This window comes from Pelodiscus sinensis, chromosome 1 (genome assembly GCF_049634645.1).
Source record: "Pelodiscus sinensis isolate JC-2024 chromosome 1, ASM4963464v1, whole genome shotgun sequence".
Classification (NCBI taxonomy): domain Eukaryota; kingdom Metazoa; phylum Chordata; order Testudines; family Trionychidae; genus Pelodiscus; species Pelodiscus sinensis.
In genome coordinates, this window is record NC_134711.1 from 303,017,011 (window position 1) to 303,036,811 (window position 19,801).

At 48.4% G+C, this 19,801-nt stretch overlaps 1 protein-coding gene across 4 annotated transcripts in view; it reads right to left on the reverse strand.

The window, feature by feature from the left end:
- Positions 1-19,801, reverse strand: part of TNFRSF19 (TNF receptor superfamily member 19) — a 129,428-nt gene that overhangs the window by 91,367 nt on the left and 18,260 nt on the right. For all 4 annotated transcript variants that reach the window (XM_075919268.1, XM_075919267.1, XM_075919270.1 and 1 more), the window contains exon 2: positions 6,261-6,363. In XM_075919268.1, the coding sequence (XP_075775383.1) occupies positions 6,261-6,329 (69 nt within the window). In that variant the 5' untranslated portion in view covers positions 6,330-6,363. The remainder of the gene's footprint in view (positions 1-6,260; positions 6,364-19,801) is intronic.

Genomic DNA, 19,801 nt, shown 5'->3' on the forward strand with positions numbered 1-19,801 from the left:
TGAACACTTCAAAAGAATTTGCATCAATATTCTCAGAATTATTTTCTCTCTTAATTCATTAAATACACATAGAGATGCAATTTTTACCTTCTACAATTTCTTACTACAGCTTCTGACCAAGCTAGAAGCTACAGCTCTGATGCTGCAATGCAATCTTCACTACAAACAGAGACATCAATACAGAATCTCAGTAAAACCAGTGGGACTCTGCAGAGGTGCAAGAGTCTCCATGCACAAATCCTACTGCAGCATTAAACTCAGTACATTTTGTCTCAAACACATACCAACTTTTTGGACTAAATGACTATGGCCCAGTTAATCACTTTAATCAAAAGCACATTCTGTAAAATGATTTTGGAAATCAGTCTAGTTCCAAGTGTGGAAAAAAAAGACAGTTGCCTGTTCTTGCAATTGGTGTTCTTCAAGATGTATTGCTTACATCCATTGCAATCAGGTGTATGTGTGCTGCGTGCACGAATGTCGGAAACTTTTCCCCTAGCACTCTCATAGGGTCAGCTGTGGAGAACCCTAGAGTGGTGCCACTATATTAGCGCATATATACCATTGTCACATATATACCTGCCCTCCTTTGGTTCCTTCTTGCCAGCTTCTCCAACAGTGGGGAAGGAGGGTGTTTAGGCCAGTTTAGGGCCCAGAGGAGGCTTGGAGGAGTTGTTCCCGATTATTCTGCTGGGATGGCATACTCCTCTTGTATTTTTCCTATTGCGCCTGCTGGTTAGTGATCCTCAACTGCAGGCCCCCTTCAGAGTAGATCGTCCTGCCAAACAGGTTGGTCTTCTTGGCCTCCTTGGCCTTGGGGGCCAGGGCCTGCTGCCTATGCCTCTTCTTCTCATTGACAGCTGAGACCATAAGAGAGGAGAAGGGATGGGGGTGTAAAAATAAGAAACTCGTATCCTTTGGAGGGGACAAAGTACCTCCTCTTGACGCCTTTGGCCATTGTGGGAATAGATGCCGGGGTCTGCCTCAAGTTTGTGTAGTTCAACTATATAGTCTTTATAATTGGCAGAGGTATCCTGGATGGCCCTTCCTGTGACAGAATATCCAGACATGGAAGTGCCCGACAGTGATTCGTCAGGAGACGAGGACAAATAGGCACGGGAGGGCAATGTCTTCTGCGCAAGCACTGGGGGTTGTTAGGCTCCGGGTTTCCCTTCCAGTACTGCATGATGCCTTGACCTGGATGGCTGATCACAGGACTCAGGTGGTGGGCTGTCACATCTTGATGAACAGGATTCCGTTGCTGACGGTGCTCTTGAATGGTGCCTGTCCCATGGGGACTGGGACCTATGGCTCACTGACGCTGTTGACCTAGGCACTCCTTAGGACTAATGGCATGCCCAGGGTGTCCAAAAAGGCCACTATGCAGGCAATGACCATTGTTTCTGCCACAGTGCCAGGGAGTCCACATTGCCACGCTCAGTGCCTGCATCTGATTCTGACTGCAACTGCGATGACCATGGTGGTGCTAGTGTCTTTGGGAACCTCAAGCGATATCAGAAGAGTCTGGACCCGGAATGGTGCTGAGCGCTTCTGGACCTCGACCTCAACCTAGATTGGGAGATCAATCTCAGTGCCGAGTGTCGTTCACTCAGTGCCATCCTGGGAGTCGGTGCCATGTCCTCTGTCAGCATCAGCAGCGGTGTACACTGTGCCAGCAGAGGCGATCCCTCCAATGAGGATGACCTGTCCGGTGCTGTTCTGCAGACTGTGGTCTATGCAGCATCACCAGCTTCCCCCTCAAGCAGTGAGGTCTTGGCAGTGCCAGTGGCTTATCGCACACCCTGGATGCCTCAGCCTCTGAAGTTACCAGGCATTGAGGAAGGGTTTAAGACCTGCACTGGACTTATGTCTCAGAGGGTATGTCTACACTACAAAGTTAATTCTAACTAACAGCCGTTACTTCGAATTAACTTTCATAGCGTCTATACATGCAAACCTCTAGTTTGAACTTAATTCGAACTAGCGGAGTGCTTAATTCGAACTAGGTAAACCTAATTCTATGAGGAGTAACACCTAGTTCGAATTAAGTAGTTCGAATTAAGGGCTGTGTAGCCACTTAATTCGAACTAGTTGGAGGCTAGCCCTTCCCAGGTAGCCCTGGTAGCCACTCTGGGCCAAACCAGGGGAACTTTTCTGCCCCCCTTCCGGCCCCGGAGCCCTTAAAGGGGCATGGTCTGGCTACAGTGCTCGTGCCAGTTGCAAGCCTGCCAGCACCCAGCCAGCAGATCCTGCACCTGGCATGGCATAAGCCAGCCACCCACTGCCACCCAGCTCTCCGCCTCTTCCCAGGAACAGGTTGGCGGCTCACAGAAGCCTATCCGGGGCCGCAAGACGTGGGCACCCTCCTGGTCTAGTGCGGAGATCGTAGCCCTCATCGAGGTTTGGGGGGAGGCCTCCAACGTCTACGATCTCTGCACTAGGCACAGGAAAGCGGCCGTCTAGGGCAGGATAGCTGCCAGCCTGGCCACTAAAGGCCACATGCAAACCCAGGAGCAGGTTTGCATGAAAATCAAGTTGGTTCAGTGAGACCCCTGACCCTGAGCTTAGAACATAAGAACATAAGAATGGCCGTACTGGGTCAGACCAAAGGTCCATCTAGCCCAGTAGCCTGTCTGCCGACAGCGGCCAACACCAGCTACCCCAGATGGGATGGACCAAAGACAATGACCAAGCGATTTGTCTCGTGCCATCCATCTCCAGCCTTCTGCAAACAGAGGCCAGAGACACCATTCCTATCCCCTGGCTAATAGCACTCCATGGACCCAACCACCATGACTTTATCTAACTTCTCTTTAAACTCTGTTATAGTTCTAGCCTTCACAGCCTCCTGTGGCAAGGAGTTCCACAGGTTGACTATGTGCTGTGTGAAGAAGAACTTTCTTTTATTAGTTTTAAGCCTGCTACCCATTAATTTCATTTGGTGTCCTCTAGTTCTTCTATTATGGGAACTAATGAAGAACTTTTCTTTATTCACCCTCTCCACATCACTCATGATTTTATATACCTCTATCATATCCCTCCTCAATCTCCTCTTTTCTAAGCTGAAAAGTCCCAGTCTCTTTAGCCTCTCTTCATATGGGACCTGTTCCAAACCCCTAATCATTGTAGTTGCCCTTTTCTGAACCCTTTCCAAGTCAAAAATATCTTTTTTGAGGTGAGGAGACCACATCTGTACACAGTATTGAAAATACAGGCAGTCCCCGGGTTACATGGATCCGACTTACATTGGATCCCTACTTACAAACGGGGTGAGGCAACCCCGCACTAGTTGCTTCCCCCCAGCAGACCACGGAGATGCGAAGCTAGCGCCCCCCCCCCCCCAGCAGACCAGGGAGACGCGGAGCGGCTTTTCTCAGCAGACACCTCAGCTTGAAAATAAAGGACTGAGGGAAGTGAGGTGTGGGAGAATAAAACTGAGCTCTGGAGAAATGTTTGGCTAGAGTTTCCCCTACAATATGTACCAGTTCCGACTTACATACAAATTCAACTTAAGAACAAACCTACAGTCCCTATCTTGTATGTAACCCGGGGACTGCCTGTATGGCGTACCATAGTTTTATACTTCCCCTCCTCCTTCTTCCCCTGGCTTCCCCCTTTCAGCTCCCTCCTCCCAGGTTTCCCCCTCCCCTCTCCCACCCTCTCTCTTCCCCTCTCCCACCTCCTTTTCCCAGTCTCCCCAGAGGTTAATCGCCCCCCCCCAGTTTTGTTAAATAAAGAGAGATTCTATTTTTGAACACACGTGTCCTTTATTTTTTACATCAGGGAGGGGGGCTAGGGAGGGGTAAATGGAAGGAGGTGAGGGAGGAATGGGGCACAAGCCCCCAATGGGGAGGACTGGGGTGTCTCTGCGGGCTCCTCGGGGTGGAAGCTCTCCTGCAGGACCTCCTGGATCCTGACAGCCCCCCGATCGACCCCCCCCCCCCCGATGGCAGCCTGCGGCAAGTGCAGCCGGGCTGATGGCCAAGTGCTGTAATGTGCCGAGTGTGGGCACTCAGGGTACTCCAAGTCAGGACTACTTTGCTGTCCCTCATCGAGGTAGACAAGCAAGCGGGGAACCCTGAGAACTGTCTGTCTGGGGTGGGGGTCGGGTCCTTTTAAGCACAGCCCTCGGCTAGCCTGAGGTAGCAGCTCCATGCTCTAAGTCCTAACCTGATGCTCTGCCGGCACTGGTTCCGGCCAGCCTTAACTTCAGTTCAGGGTCCACTCAATATGGACATGCTATTTTGAATTAGCAAAATGCTAATTTGAATTAGTTTTTAGGTCTAGATGCACTAATTCGAATTAGCTTAGTTCGAATTAACTAATTCAAATTAAGTTAGTTCGAATTAGTGCTGTAGTGTAGACATACCCTTAGTGACAGGCCATGTGTCTGTGGCTATGGCATGTCCTGGACCTCTCGCTTGGGGGACTTCCATCGGGTTTGGTCCTGTCTTGGCCGGGACTTATAAGGGGATCTACCCATCTTCCTTTCTGCCTCGCGGTGCTGGTGAGTTGGACCTATGTCTCAGCACTATGGTCATCGGCACCAGGGAACGTATTTCTTGGATGCACTTGATTTTGGTGCACTATTGTACACGGAGGCGAGAGCACTCTGTACAGAGCTGGCTCCAGGTCCCAACTTCTTAGCCTGAGGGAGTTTTAGTGCCGCTTCCAAAAGAAGCTGCTGGAGCCTGTATTCCCAGTCCTTTCTGGTGTGGGGCTTAAAACTTCTACAGATTTTGCACTACTCAGTGTGGTGTTCTTCACCCAAACAGCGAAGGCATGCCTCATACAGATAGCTGTTGGGCATGGGGCACTTACACACTGCACATGATTTAAAGGCAGAGGTGTTAGGTATGTGTTGGCGCCCAGGAGGGGCTACAGTTCTTGGGCACTTGCTTGCGGGTCTGCTGACGCTGAAGGCTTGCTACTCGAACAAAGATGACAACGAAGAGCGCTATACACTTGGTACTAGACAGTTGCCAAGGCAAGAGCTAGGAAGTTCCAATACTGTCATGAACGGTAAGAAGGAACTGAGGGCGGGCAGGGTCTACTATGGTATATATGCGCTAATATAGCGGTGCCATTCTAGGGGTCTCCAAAGACAACCCTATGGGAGCTACTAGGGGAAAAATTTCCGACGCTTATACAGATGGTGCGTGTACACCTGACTGGAAGCGACATTGACAAGCACTTGAAAAAGAACATCCACATCACAAAAGCTCACCATCACCCTGTTTGGTAGTTTCAGCGAAAAAGTCTAAGCATGAAACTGCTGTGGAGAACTACCCTCATTCCTACAGATTGTCTTTCTGGGTCAGAGATGAGGCATGCTGACATGGCAGTGAAAGCACACTGGTGCCAATTATGCTGTTGCTGTTTTCTGTATAAATGGAGTATTTGTTTTCTGTGCTTTAAACCTGGTATCTTGCACTGAGAGATTATCAATAATGTATTAATGGGTAAGGCTAATTATTATAGTAAAAATCATGGACAAGTCACGTGCAATGCACAAAATTTTATGGAGCCTGTGATCTGACTTTGACTTCACTAAAAATAACTTGGGGGGGGAGGGGGACAGGGCTAGGTAGAGGGGAGCAATGAAGTCCTATGAGGAGGGACTGACAAGCTGAACCCCTCTCCCCAGCCTAGGCTCCAGCAGCAGCAGAGGAGTGGGTGCACAGCCCCACTCTAGATTTGGCCACATCTGTGGGACAGGGGCTGTAACTCCAACAGGTGGAACCAAACTTGGGACCTCTATAATCAGTGCATGAGCTTCTATAGCTTGAGCTAAAAGCCAGCTGGCTCTCAGCTAAAGCTGTAGAGGAAACTCATTCTTTTCTCTCTCTCTATAAGTGGTCTAAGTGCCACTACATAGGATAGTGTACCACACCCAGCACCTGTGTGGGTTACACAGGCTCAGCTGCAGCTACTGTCAAACCCTGGTTGCTGGTGGAGAGGCATGAGCCTGAGAAGCCATCCTTCATGTGGGTATATTCAGACACGGAGGTGGATTTTTTGAAGAACAGAGGGCAGGAGAGTGGGGAAAAAGTGTTACAGTGACAAAAGTGTCAAAGCTAATTTGAACAGAGTTATCTAACTAATTATCACTAACGTTTCCTAAACTAGTGTGTTTGAAATACTGTATTCTATATATTAATAGTTGCAGTAAAATATGTACATTACTACAGCTCACTGGTTTATGCAATTATTTCCTAACATTTATGATGAAGAAAAGAAAATGCTCATTATTTACTTACCAAATACACTAATAGGAGTATTACCATCTTCATTATTTTATCTTGTCTTTGTAATACTTTACTGCCCATTTCTTAGAGTTAAACCTCTCTCCCTTATGAAGAACTAAATCAAAAGAAAAAAAAAGAAAATATTTAAAATTCCCAAGTTGGACAGTGAATTTACTTTGAATGTAATAATTTATGTAAAATTCAGAATTGTGAGACTTTAGTGTGCTGAAATAGATATTTGTCAACATTGCTCAAATGTTTAACACAAATAATTCCTAAAATCTAAAATATGAATATCTAATTTACAAATTGTGGGGGTTTTTAAATAAAATTAGTGGCTCCATAAACAAAAGGCTATATATATATATATATATATCCTTGAAATTTCAATGTAAATTCTTCCATTCACTTAAAAAAATATTCCACGCCCAGAACAATACTGCTGTTCATTTATGACTGAAGAACACCAATATTCTTTGACAAAACTGCCTTACAATGCACAAAGTTGATTTGAAGTTTGCTGCATACCTGGAAGATGCTAAGTTAATTTAAGAAAATAGACATATAAACCAGTCTGTTGTTTCAGGGCCTGATCCAAAGTCCACTGAAGTCAATGGGATTCATTCAGTGGACTGCATCACATTCTAAGTGACAGTTATATATGAAATTCAGAATAACTTATCAGTTTGATCACAGCAGATCCATTTCAATACATCATCCATCTCAGAAAATGGATTCAAATAAAGAATGAGTAAATAAAAGTATAATAATAAAAGCCTTTCTGAATATGTTTTTGGGAGAAGTAGCAAGAGGGGGAAAGACAGGGGAAAATAGGAAAGAGACACAGGTGGTTCTTGGGTTTGGATTTAATTTTTCTAGGCGCTGATAATACAACAGGTTCATGATTTGCACATCCACAAACACAAAAGTTTTTAATGAAAAGACAACTTGGAACTAATTTTTCATTTCTAAATTCGGCAGCCAAACAGAAAAAAAACCCCTTAGTTTGCTGTGCAAAAGTCTATAATGAAGACACACAAATACAGCATATAAACCCATTGTATATAATGTTGTTCTGTAACTATAGAAGAATAAGAATTCATTATTAATTTGCATTTCTTACTTGAGTGCACTGTAAAATTATTCCTTCAGTTATTTTAAATGGAAATTAAAAATGGCATTAAAAATCAAAATTAAACTGAATTATGTTTAAAAGTAGGATTGTCAATTAATTGCAGTTAACTCGTGATTAAACACAACATTAATCATGTTTTAAAATTTAATTTAATTTATCACACTGTAAACAACAGAATACCAATAAAGATTTATCAAATATTTTGGATGTTCTTCTACATTTTCAAATGTATTGAATTCTATTACAAAACAGAATACAAAGTATACAGTCCTCAGTTTAGATTTGGTTACAAATATTTTCACTATAAAAATGATAAATAAGAGAAACTAGTTTTCAATTCACCTCCGACAAATAATGTAGTGCAATCTCTTTATAATGTAAGTGCAATTTACAAACATTTTTGTACAGAACTGCACTTAAAAACAAAACTATAAAACTTCAATGCCTACAGTCCACTCAGTCCTACTTCTTATTCTACCAATTACTAAGAACAAGTTTGCTTACATTTTAGGGAGATATTACTGCTTGCTTTTTATTTACAATATCTCCTGAAAGTGAGAACAGAAGTTCGCGTGGCACTTTTGCAAGTAGACATTGCAAGGGATTTATGTGCCAGAAAGGTTAAACATTCATATGCCCCTTCATACTTTGACCACCATTCCAGAGGACATGCTTCCATGCTGATATACTCATTAAAAAAAAAGAAAGAAGAAATTCAATATAATTGGTATTAATGCTACCATGTGGGATAATTTGCATGACTGAAATGTTAAAAATCACTACAGATAACCTCAGGAAAAGAGGTGAGGGGGGGACACTTTACTTTAGACACCATTAATTGTTAGAGAGTTACTGATAACTCCAAATTAGAAGAAATTGAATGCATATGTATCACTGTGCTAACTTGCAAAGCCCAAAAGGGAATACTGGTGGGGGTCTGTTATAGACTACTAAATTAATCCAGAAACTAGTATTAGATACTGCTTAAGCACCTGTCTATAATATGTGAAAACTAAAATTTTTATGAGGAACTTCAATCTGGGAGACATAAGCTGAAGGTCTCATGCAGCCAGTAGTAAAAATCTTTAAAGTTTCTGAACATTATAGATTTTAATTTTCTAACACAAAAGATATTACACCCAACATGAGGTAATTATGTGGACCTGATTATGACTATCACTAAACTAGAAGTTGGTGATTGCCTAGGGATCAAAACAAGCAAATAGAGGACTGGTTCAGTATACATACCTCGTTTAGGACCAATTTCCTAAAACCAATTAAAATTATGAGCAAATTTTATTGGAAAGAAAAATATATACAGAAAAATATGAATGAAAACTGGAAGTTCTTAAAGAACAGTTTATTAAATTACCAAAAAGCCATGATTCCACAATCAAGACAAATTGGCTAAAAGTCTGTTCTATTTCCAAAGTAAAGTGAAGGCTGGTACGATTGTCAGCCCTCCAGAATTGTCTTGGAGTCCTCAGAAATTAAAAATGAATTTTCATTAAAGATTATATTATGTCATATAAACTTCAGGAATCTATCCAACCAAAACTGGCAATCTTAGCTGTGACAAATATGGCAATTTCCTCAAATATCCTTGAAAAAAAGTTAATTGAATTAAGATTCAGAGGGGTAACTGTGTTAGTCTGTAACTTTAAACTTTAGAGACTAAAAATATATATAGGATCCTCAGTTTTAATGGGAACAATCCACTTAATCAAATGTATTAGAGTGGAAAAAACATAATCCAAAATGCATATAATAGCAAAAGCAGTTACCTGTAAATTGTAGGACCCGAGTTAATAACGCTCATTAAGTAGGTATTATGTGTCCCATTCATAGCTTTTGATGTGAAAATAAGAATGTCAAAGTCAGGAGAAATTGCCTTAGTAATAGGTTAACCAGGCAATATCTTTATTCAAGTCCAGGTTGACAGAAGAATAGCTACTTTTAAATCCATGACTGAGGCTACGTCTAGACTACACACCTTTTTCAACAGAGGCGAAAAAGAGCGTCTAGATTACATTATGTGGATCAAAAAATCAATCTCTTTTTCGAAAAAGAGCATCCAAACTGCAGCCTGGCTCACACCAACGCGTCCACAAGAAGCACCAGAGTCCCTAGGGGCAGCTGTGGCTCCATGTTTCAGAGTGCTGTGGTGTCCCGAGTGAGGGCAACCAAAGCACGGAGAGAAAAAATGATTTGCTGTCCCTCATCGAGGTAGGCAAGCAAGCAGGGAAAACTGAGAACTGGCTGTCGAGGAGGGGGTCCCTTTAAGCACAGGCCTCAGATAGCCTCAGGCAGCAGCCACACAAAGTAACTCCTAACCTGATGCCCTGCCGGACCTGGTTCCGGCCGGCCTTAAATGCGATTCAGCGTCCACTCAGCATGGACACGCTATTTCGACATAGCAAAACGCTATTTTGAAATGCATTTTGTGAGTAGATGTGTTATTTCGAAATAACTTATTTTGAATTAACTATTTCAAAAAAAGATATTTCGAAATAACGCTGTAGTGAAGACATACCCTTTATAGACATTTGTGTCGGGTGGTCGGGGCAGGCACATGATGCCCTCATATTCCGGAATTCCTTCCTGTACTGCAGGTTGCAGGCAGGAACATTTTCCCCCCAGCGGCACCTTCCACTCGGGGACATGCAGATGCCAGTGTGCATAGTGGCCGACATGGCCTATCCCCTGATACCATGGCTCATGAAGCCCTACACCGGCTACCTGGATGCGAGCAAGGAGCTTTTCAACATGCATTTTAGCCAGGCTCACACCCTGGTGGAATGTGCCTTTGGCCAGCTGAAAGGGAGGTTCTATTGCCTTCTCACATGGCTGGAGATGGGCGAACGCAACATCCTGGTGGTTGTGGCCGTATGTTGCACCCTCCATAACCTGGTGGAGAGAAAAGGGGAGGCCTTCCTGCTGGGGTTGGGAACAGGTGCTGATGGCAAGGATAGGCCATTTCAGCCGCCCCGGATGGCTGCCATTCGCCAGGTTCACTAGGCTGGTGTCCAAATCCAAGAGGCCCTGAGGGAGAGATTCTCAGAAGGAGCCCACTGATTCTCCCCAGGGCCTTCCCCATGGAGAGTTTGGACTGGCCCACCCTTACCTGTCCCTCCACTACCCTCACCCTCTTCCCATAAAGAATATATTCACACCCGGTTTTCTTTGTACACAGACATTAGTTTTTTATTAGAAACACTATCAGTAAAGAAAATGTGCCAGGTTTGCCGCCCTTGGATTCCCAAACTGCGGAGGAGCCCTTGATGGGACACACATCGCAATCCGTGCTCCGCCCCATCGAGCAGCCCAATTTATAAACAGGAAGGGCTACTATTCGATGGTGCTGCAGGCCGGGATCGACCACCAGGAACACTTTGGGTATGTCTACACAGCAAAGTTATTTCAAAATAACAGCCCTTATTTCTAAATAACTTTAAAAAAATTCTCTGTGTACTGTTCAAATGTGTAAAGGTAAATCTTTCACTCAAAAATAAAGATTTTGTTATATAACTGAAATGACCTTTAACTGGGGTGGCAGGGGACTGAAAACCTGGAGGACGGAGGGGGGCTCAAGTAGGCCTCTGCGGGTATGTCTACACTACAAAGTTAGTTCGAACTAACGGACGTTAGTTCGAACTAACTTTCATAGGGGCTACACTAGTGCTCCGTTAGTTCGAATTTAATTCGAACTCACGGATCGCTTAGTTCGAACTAGGTAATCCTCATTCCACGAGGATTAAGCCTAGTTCGAACTTACTAGTTCGAATTAAGGGCTGTGTAGACCCTTAATTCGAACTAGTGGGAGGCTAGCCCTTCCCAGCTTGCCCTGGTGGCCACTCTGGCCAACACCAGGCAAACTCTACTGCCCCCCTCCCGGTCCCGGAGCCCTTAAAGGGCCATGGGCTGGCTACACAGTTTGTGCCAGTTGCAAGGCTGCCAGCACCCGTGCCAGCACACCCAGCAGCTGACACCCATGAGCCAGCCACCCGATGACACCCAGCCCTCCCCCTCTTCCCGGGACCAGCCTGGCGGCTCCCAGGACCCTGCCCAGGGCCGCAAGAGGCGGGCACCTGCGTGGTCTAGTGCGGAGATCGTGGACCTCATTGAGGTTTGGGGGGAAGCCTCCAATGTCCACGATCTCCGCACTAGCCACAGGAACACGGCAGTCTATGGCCGCATGGCTGCCAGCCTGGCCGCCAGGGGCCACCAGCGCAGCCGGGAGCAGGTGCGCTGGAAAATAAAGGACCTGCGGCAGTCCTATTCCTGGGCCTGCCTGCCAGGGGCCGACCCGGAGGCGTGCCCCCACTTCCAGGCTCTGGACCGCCTCCTGGGGGCTCATGCCGTCCCTGCCCCCCGGGACGTGATAGACCCTGGGGCAGAGGGACCGCTCCAAGAGACGGAAGAGGAGGAGGAGGAGGAGGAGGAGGAAGAGGAGGAGGGCTCCAAGAGCCAGGAGCCTGCCGGCAGCCTGCCCAGGACCCGGGACCCCCGAGGCACCCCACAGACCCGCTCGCCTGTGTCGTCCAAGGCCGGGGAGGCGTCCACCTGTGAGTTCCATCATGCTCCCCTTATGTGTACGGGGGGCTGGGGCAAGAGGGAGCCCCGGGACCGTACGCCTGGGCCTTGCTCACCACGGAGCAGCAGCTGGGGATCCTGCAGGGGCCCTGGCCTTGCAGAGGGGAGCTGGGTTTCACACACCAGGGCCCCTGGGGTAATTGACCGCTGTTCTTGTTTCACCACAGCCGCAGCACCTAGGACTGCAGGGCGCACCACCCCGCCTGCAGCAGCCGCCTGCGCCCGGGCAAGCAGGAGAGCCAGGAACCAGGAGGAGTACCAGAGGCGGCACCTCCGGTTCCTGGAGCAACAGCTCTGTCTCCAGGACCACTGGGTCCAGGAGGACCTGAGGCTGCGCCGGAGGAGCTTGGAGGCACTGGAGGAGCAGGGCCATGCCCTGCGAGGCCACCTCCAGAGCCTGCTCGACCGCTTCCCAATTCCTCCTGCTCCCCCTGCTCCTCCTCCTGCTCCCCCTCCTTCTCCCTCTAGTCCCCCTCCTGCTCCCGCTCCTGCTTCCTCCACACCCCCTGTCCCTCCTGCCCCACCCTCCACAACCATTCCCCACCAACGCCCCCGAACCCGCAGTGTTGCGAGACAGGAGAGGCAGCTGGACTCCCACCCCTGAGCTTTCCTTTCCCTTCCTCCCTTCCAGCTCCCTCGTCCCAGGTTTCCCCCTCCCCTCTCCCACCCTCATTACTCCCTCCCTCCCCCCACCCCAGTTATGTAAAATAAAAAGACGTTTTTGTTTGAAAAACAGGTGTCTTTATTTGACAGTAGGTAGGGAGGGGAAAGGGGAAGGAGGGGGGGTAGGGTGGAAGAAGGCCCCAGTGGGGCATGCAGGGAGAGGTCAGTCCTCCTCCTCCACCAGGAAGCTCTCCCGCAGGGCTTCCCGGATCCGGACGGCCCCCCGCTGGGCTTCCCGGATGGCGTCGGTGCTGGGCTGACCGTAGTGGCCTGCCATGCGGTCAGCCTCAGCCATCCAGACTGGCAGGAAAGCCCCCCCCTTTCTCTCACATAAATTGTGGAGCACACAATATGCTGCCACCACGGGAGGGATGTTGTGCTCGGCCAGGTCCAGACAGGTGAGGAGGCATCGAAAGCGGGCTTTCAGTCGCCCGAAAGCCCCCTCCACCACGATGCGGGCCCTGGTCAGCCTGGCATTGAAGGCCTGGTGGGAGGGATTGAGGTGCCCCGTGTAGGGCTTCATGAGCCAGGGCTGCAGTGGGTAGGCGGCATCCCCCACCAGGCAGACGGGCATGTCCACGTCCCTGACCCTGATGTGGCGGTCGGGGAAGAAGGTCCCGTCCTGCAGCCGCTGGCACACGGAGGAGTTGCGGTACACCCGGGCGTCGTGTGCTTTGCCGGACCAGCCCACATTAATGTCCGTGAACTGTCCCCGGTGGTCACACACGGCCTGCAGGAGGATGGAGAAGTACCCCTTGCGGTTGACGTACCGGGACGCCTGGTGTTCTGGGGCACGGATGGGGATGTGCGTCCCGTCGATGGGCCCCCCGCAGTTGGGGAAGCCGAGGGCGCCGAATCCCCGGATGACGGCGTCCGGGTCGGCAAGGCGGACCACCCTGCGGAGCAGCACCCGGTTGATGGCCTTGACCACCTGCGGAGAGAGACACAGCAAAGCGCCAATCAGTGGGGCGCCCGGGTGGCTGGGAGCATTCGTGCCCTGGCAGTGCCCCGCGCCCCACTCCCGGAAGCAAGCCCCCCTGGCAGCGTGTAGTACGGCCGGGACAGACCGACCCCTCTGGTGCAGGGTGCTTTCGCCTCCTCCCACCCCCCCTTTGTCCGTGGGGCGGCCCATCCCCTCCTTGCAGCCCCTCTCCCCCCCCGGCGCAGTGGCCGACGAGTGCCATACCTGCATGAGCACCGCTCCGACGGTGGATCTCCCCACGCCGAACTGGTTCCCGACGGATCGGTAGCTGTCCGACGTGGAGAGCTTCCAGAAGGCGATGGCCACCCGCTTCTGGAGGGGGATGGCGGGCCTCATGCGAGTGTCCCTTCTGCGCAGAGCAGGGGCGAGCCACTCGCAGAGCTCCAGGAAGGTGTCCCTCCTCATCCTGAAGTTCTGGGTCCACTGTCGGTCTTCCCAGCGCTCCAGGATGATGCGGTCCCACCAGTCGCTGCTGGTGTCCAGACGCCAGATGCGGCGGGGCACGCCGGTGCCGGGGCGCCGCCGCGGCTCCTCCACGGCCCCCAGGGCGGCCAGGTGGAGAGGCAGGGGGCTGACGTGCACCAGGTGGTGCCAGGCAGCCTCGAACCATTGGTGGCAGGCTTGCAGCAGCAAGTCCAGAAAGTGTACCAGAAGGTGCAGGGCGAGCTCTGGCTCCATGTTGCCACCTGCGGCGGCGTCCCCGAAGGGAAGCACCGACACAGACAGGCACAGAGACCAACGCTTTGCTGTCCCTCGGCGAGGTTGGCAAGCAAGCAGGAAAAGCTGAGAACCGGCTGTCCAGGGGGGTCCCTTTAAGCACGAGCCTCAGATAGCCTCAGACAGCAGCCACACAAAGCAACTACTGACCTGATGCCCTGCCAGAACCGGTTTCAGCCGCCCTTAAATGCGCCCCTGCATCCAATCAGTGTGGATGCGCTAGTTCGAATTAGCAAAACGCTAATTCGAACTAGTTTTTAGTTCTAGATGCGTTAGTTCGAATTAACTAATTCGAACTAAGTTAGTTCGAATTAGCGCTGTAGTGTAGACGTACCCTGCTTCCCTGATTGCAGGGTCCTGCCACCTTCCTGTGTCCTGGAATCATCATGGCCTTGGGATCGGGTGGAGTGAGACCTAGTCCTGGTCTGGGCAGGAGGGGGGCAGCTGTTGGGCCTGTGAGGGCTCAGGAGCAGGCGGGGCTGAGGGGGAAGGATGGGCTGAGGGAGCTGGAGGAGCAGGGCCTGGCATGCAGGAGGAGCAGTGCCCGTGACAGGCAGGCAAGGCGAAGAGCTTCCTCATTGTGGCACAGATGGTAGTGCGCTGCTGGACCAGCTCGTCCAGCAGCCTGGTGTGCCACTCAGCCTCTGCCTGCATCCTCTGCTGGAGGGTCCTGTTGAGGTCCTCCAGGGCCACAACATGCTCCCTCAGCAGGTCTGTGAACACACGCCAGTGCCTGTGGGTGGTACGGGTCCGGGATGGTGGTGGGACAAGTGTGGTGCTCCCCTGTTGGGTAGAGGGTCCAGCTGTGGAGGAAAAGAGGAGGAGATAATCACGGTCTGGGTGCACCTCTGCCGTCCCTGAGGGCATGCCATGGCTGTCAGGGTCTCTCCTTTGGACAGGTGACTCAGGGGTATTACATGTGATATCGTGTGTGAGTTGGGCAGTGGCCTGAAAGCCTCACAGGGGCCCCACAGTGGCAATGGGACTAGCTGGCCCCCCACACTGCCAAACTGCCCGTGTGTGGTGACCCCTCAAAGCACTCACCTGATGTTGCCTCCCCAATGTCCACAGATGCCTGGGAGGCCTCTGGGGTCTGGGTCCCTGCTGCCTTCTCTTCCTCCTCCTTCTCCTCTTGGTGCAGCTCTCTCACCTCTCCTGTCTGGTCTTCCTCCCTCAGGAGGGGTAGGTCCACGATGTGGTGGGGTAACCCGGACTCCACCACACACAGTGGAGTCCTGGTAGTAAGGGCAGGTATCGGGGGCTGCCCTGGAGTGGGAGCTCTGGTCCTGGGCCCTGGCATATCCCTGCCACAGCTCCTTTACCTTGGCCCTGACTTGTGCCATGGTGCGGGGGTGATGCCCTTTGGCGGCCAGTCCCTGGGCCAGGCGCTCATAAATGTCCGCATTCCTGTGGCATGTTTGCAGAGCATGCAGGGCTTCTTCCTGGAACCAGAGCTCCAGGAGGTTTTTGATTTCTGGCCCTGACCAGGCTGGTGCCTGCCTTTTGGTGCCCGTGGGTGGGTCCTCCTCTCTGTCCCGAGAAGGGCCAGGGCGGCCTTGAGGCTGGGACATGGCTGTCACGGGTGCTCTGGCTAGTTGCCAGCCTGGAAGGCCTGTCTAGGTGCCTGTGCTTTTAAGAAGCTGCAGCCAGGAACCACAGAGGTGCTGTACCTGTAAAGGCTAGGCTGTCCACCAGGGCTTCTTCCTGGAGGGCTTTTTTGTCGACAGAACTGGCTCCCTGCGTCCACAGACACCTTTTGTCAACAGATCTCTGATGACAAAGGTGTTCTTCCTCGTAAAAGGAGGTTTACCACTGTCAACAAAACTGTTGCATTCTGTCGACTTACTGTCGACAGAATGCAGGGGTAGTGTAGACGCGGGTGTAGTTTTGTCGACAAAAGGCCACTTTTGTTGATAAAACCGTGTAGTCTAGACACACCCTGAGTAACCAGGTAGGTTAAAATGTTTCCCTACAGGTTTATGTGTGTTACCATTCCTGATGTCTGATTTGTGTTCATTTATCCTTTACACAGAGACTATCTGGTTTGCATTGCTGGCACTTGATGGCATGTATCACATTAGAAGATGTGCAGTTGTATGAGCCCTTGATGTTGTAGCTTATTTAGTTAGGTCCTCTGATGTTGCTTGTGTAGCTATGTGGACGGAGATGGCAAAGAGGTTTATTGCAGGGGTAGGTTCCTGGTGAGTGTATTTGAGGTATGGTGTGAGGCTGTTGGAAGTATTTGATTCAGGTTGGAGGGTTGTGTGTAGGCAAGGACTGGCCTGTTTCCCAAGGTCTGTGAGAGTGAGGGATCGGCTGTGAGAGTGAGATATTGTCAATGATGTACTGGAGGGGTTTAAACTGGTTCCTCACTTCCCAAGGTGGGTATATACGTTTTAAGTATGCTTGATAAAGATCTTGTAGGTGTTTGTGGGATTGGAGCAGATCCAGTTGTCTGTAGACAACAGACCGTGTGATGTGCCCTGAATGGAAACTAGAGCCATTGTAGTTAGAATAACAGTAAGCAGGTTTCCAGTATAGGGTAGTGTTTATGTGACTGTCATTTATTTGTATTATAGTGTCATGGAATTAATCTCTTGTGTGGAATGGTCCAGGCTGAGGTTGACAGTAGGGTGGAAATTGTTGAAATCCCTGTGGAATTCTTCAAGGATCTCCTTCTGGTGGGTTCATATGATGAAGATGTCATCAATGTAACATAAGTAAAAGGTGCTAGGGGACAGGAGCTGAGGAAACATTGTTCTAGGTCAGCCATAAAAAAGTTGGCATATTGTGGGGCCATGCGGATACCCAGAGCAATGCCGCTGACTTAAAGGTATAAATTGTCCCCAAATTGTGGGTGAGGACAAAGTCACAGAGCTCAGCCCCAAGGTGTGCTGTAGCATCATCAGCGATAGTGTTGTCCATCCTCATGTGGAATGTTGGTGTAAAGAGCTTCTACATTCATGGTAGCCAGAATGGTGATTTCAGTAAGATCACGGATGCTCTGTAGTTTTCTCAGGAAGTTAGGGATGTCTCCAAAATAGCTAGAAGTGCTGATAGAACAGGCTCCAAGGGTCTTATTGAATTAAATTTAAGTATCTTTGGAGTCCATTGTCTTAAATACAAAGGTTATGTATTATTATGGGCTGGGATTGTATGCAACCTCATTAAGTGGGCAGATGTGAAAATGTGAGGCCCGAGAAGTGTTACAAACTCAGCTGTGAAAGTAATTTAAAATTTCTCATAGGTACTATCCTATTGTGATATGGGTCCCTGCCAGTTGTTTAAATAGTCCCCTGCTGGCTTTTTGCTGCAGCTCAGTCAGCTCTTGCCAGCTCTTGCCTGAGCTGCACACCAAGGGCACACCTGCTTACTTTCACCTCTGTATGAACTTCAAAGGACTACATCTAATAAAGTGCCAGACAAGAAGTGACTTTTGGGACAGAGTCAAGTAGTTTGCCTGAAGAATTTCTTAGAGCAGGGGAGGCAAATTCCCCATCTCCAGTTATACACATCCCAGTCTTCTAAAGCTATTTTCTGAGGACAGGACCATTATCTGCTGATAACTTGTTCCTGGAATCTCAAGATCAAAGCCTCATGCTTTATAAAGGAAAGACCTATTCATAGGAAAGCTACTTCTGAGCTAACACTGTTATCAACTGGTAACCACAGGAAAACCCACTGATGGAGTTTGAAGGACTGACTTTTACAAGCACCTTTGTTCAAGCTGGCAGTCAGTCTCTGGTAAACTTATTACCATGTCCGTAAGGTTCTTTGATTAAAGCATTACAGAGAAAACATTAAAACAGGTTAGGAATAAGACTGCTTGCTTATAAAGAGCTGTGTGATAACTTGTTAATGCAATTATAGTTGTGCATACCTTTTAGAGAGACTGTAAAACACAGCCACTGGCCTGTTTATGTAATCTGATTTGCCAGGAAAGTAAGGAACTGTGCAGCTTGAAAGAAGGGAGAGAAGCATGAAGCTTTGCCCAAGACAGGAGCCCAGAGCCAAGAGTAGGTACCCTCAAGGGAGTGGCAATACTGATGCACTTGCCCTGAACAGTAATTAAAGTATCAATTAGAGTAATATATAAGGGTGCATCTACATTGCACCATTATTTCAAGATAACTAGCATTATTTTGAAATAACAAAGCGAACATCTATACAATCATTTCATTATTTTGAAATAATTTCAGAACAACAGATGGCTTATTTTGAAATCTGTAAACCTCATTCTACGAGGAATAAAGCCTATTCTGAAATAAGGAGTGTGTAGACACTCCACTGCTGCTATTTCAAAACAGCCCCTCACGAGGGCCATTCTAACTTATTCCTCTCCGGTACCTCCTGGGGTTCTAAATTGAGATAGCATGTGTACATTAGGGAAGCCTGCTTTTTTTGAGGCTTGGACTAATTTTGAGGCTTCCCTGCAGTGTAGATGTTCTATTTCAAAATAAGCTATTTCGGAATAATTATTCTGAATAGCTTATTTCAAAATCAGCGTGCAGTGTAGAAGTTCCCTTACAAACTCAAAAAGAGGGTAATAGATAACAATCAATATACATTAGAAATTATGACCTGGTATGGGAAGCTAAAACCATTAGGGTATGTCTACACTAGCCCCCTAGTTCCAACTAGGGAGGCTAATGTAGGCATTCGAAGTTGCAAATGCAGCCCGGTATTTAAATATCCCAGGCACTGTTTGCATCTTCCCGTCTGGGCGCCATTTTTAAATTCCCCCTAGTCCGAACTAACTGCCCGCAGCTACACATGGCAGTCAAACGTTAACTCGAACTAAGTCCTTATGAGGTGTAACAGTTAACTCAAACTAAGGACTTAGTTCGAGTTAACATTTGACAGCTGCACGTAGCCGCGGGCAGTTAGTTCGGACTAGGGGGATTTAAAAATGGCGCCCGGACGGGAAGATGCAAATAAAGCCCGGGATATTTAAATACCGGGCTTCATTTGCAACTTCGAATGCCTACATTAGCCTCCCTAGTTGGAACTAGGGGGCTAGTGTAGACATACCCTTAGGGAAAAAAACATGGCTGATAGGGCTAAGGACAATAAGAGGGCATTTCCTCTATGTATAACAGGAACAAAGAAATCCTAAGAGCGGTATAGGATAATTACTAGTCAGAGATTGCAAAACTGTGAATAGTGATGCAGAAATTGCAAAAGTATTTAATAAATATTTCTGTTCCATATATGAAAGGAAGCAGAATGATAAAAGTACATCATATTAAGATGACAAAGGATATGAGGGTGATAGTACATTAATAACTGAGGAGTATGTTTACATCCATGAGGAATAAACATTTTTAAATTGGCAGGTTTAGGTAACTTTAAACCAAGAGTTCTAAAAGAGGTGGCTGAAAAACATCTCTGGCCTGACAATGTTAATTTTCAATAAATCTTGATATACCAGGAAAATTCCAGAAGGCTGGAAGATTGCTAATT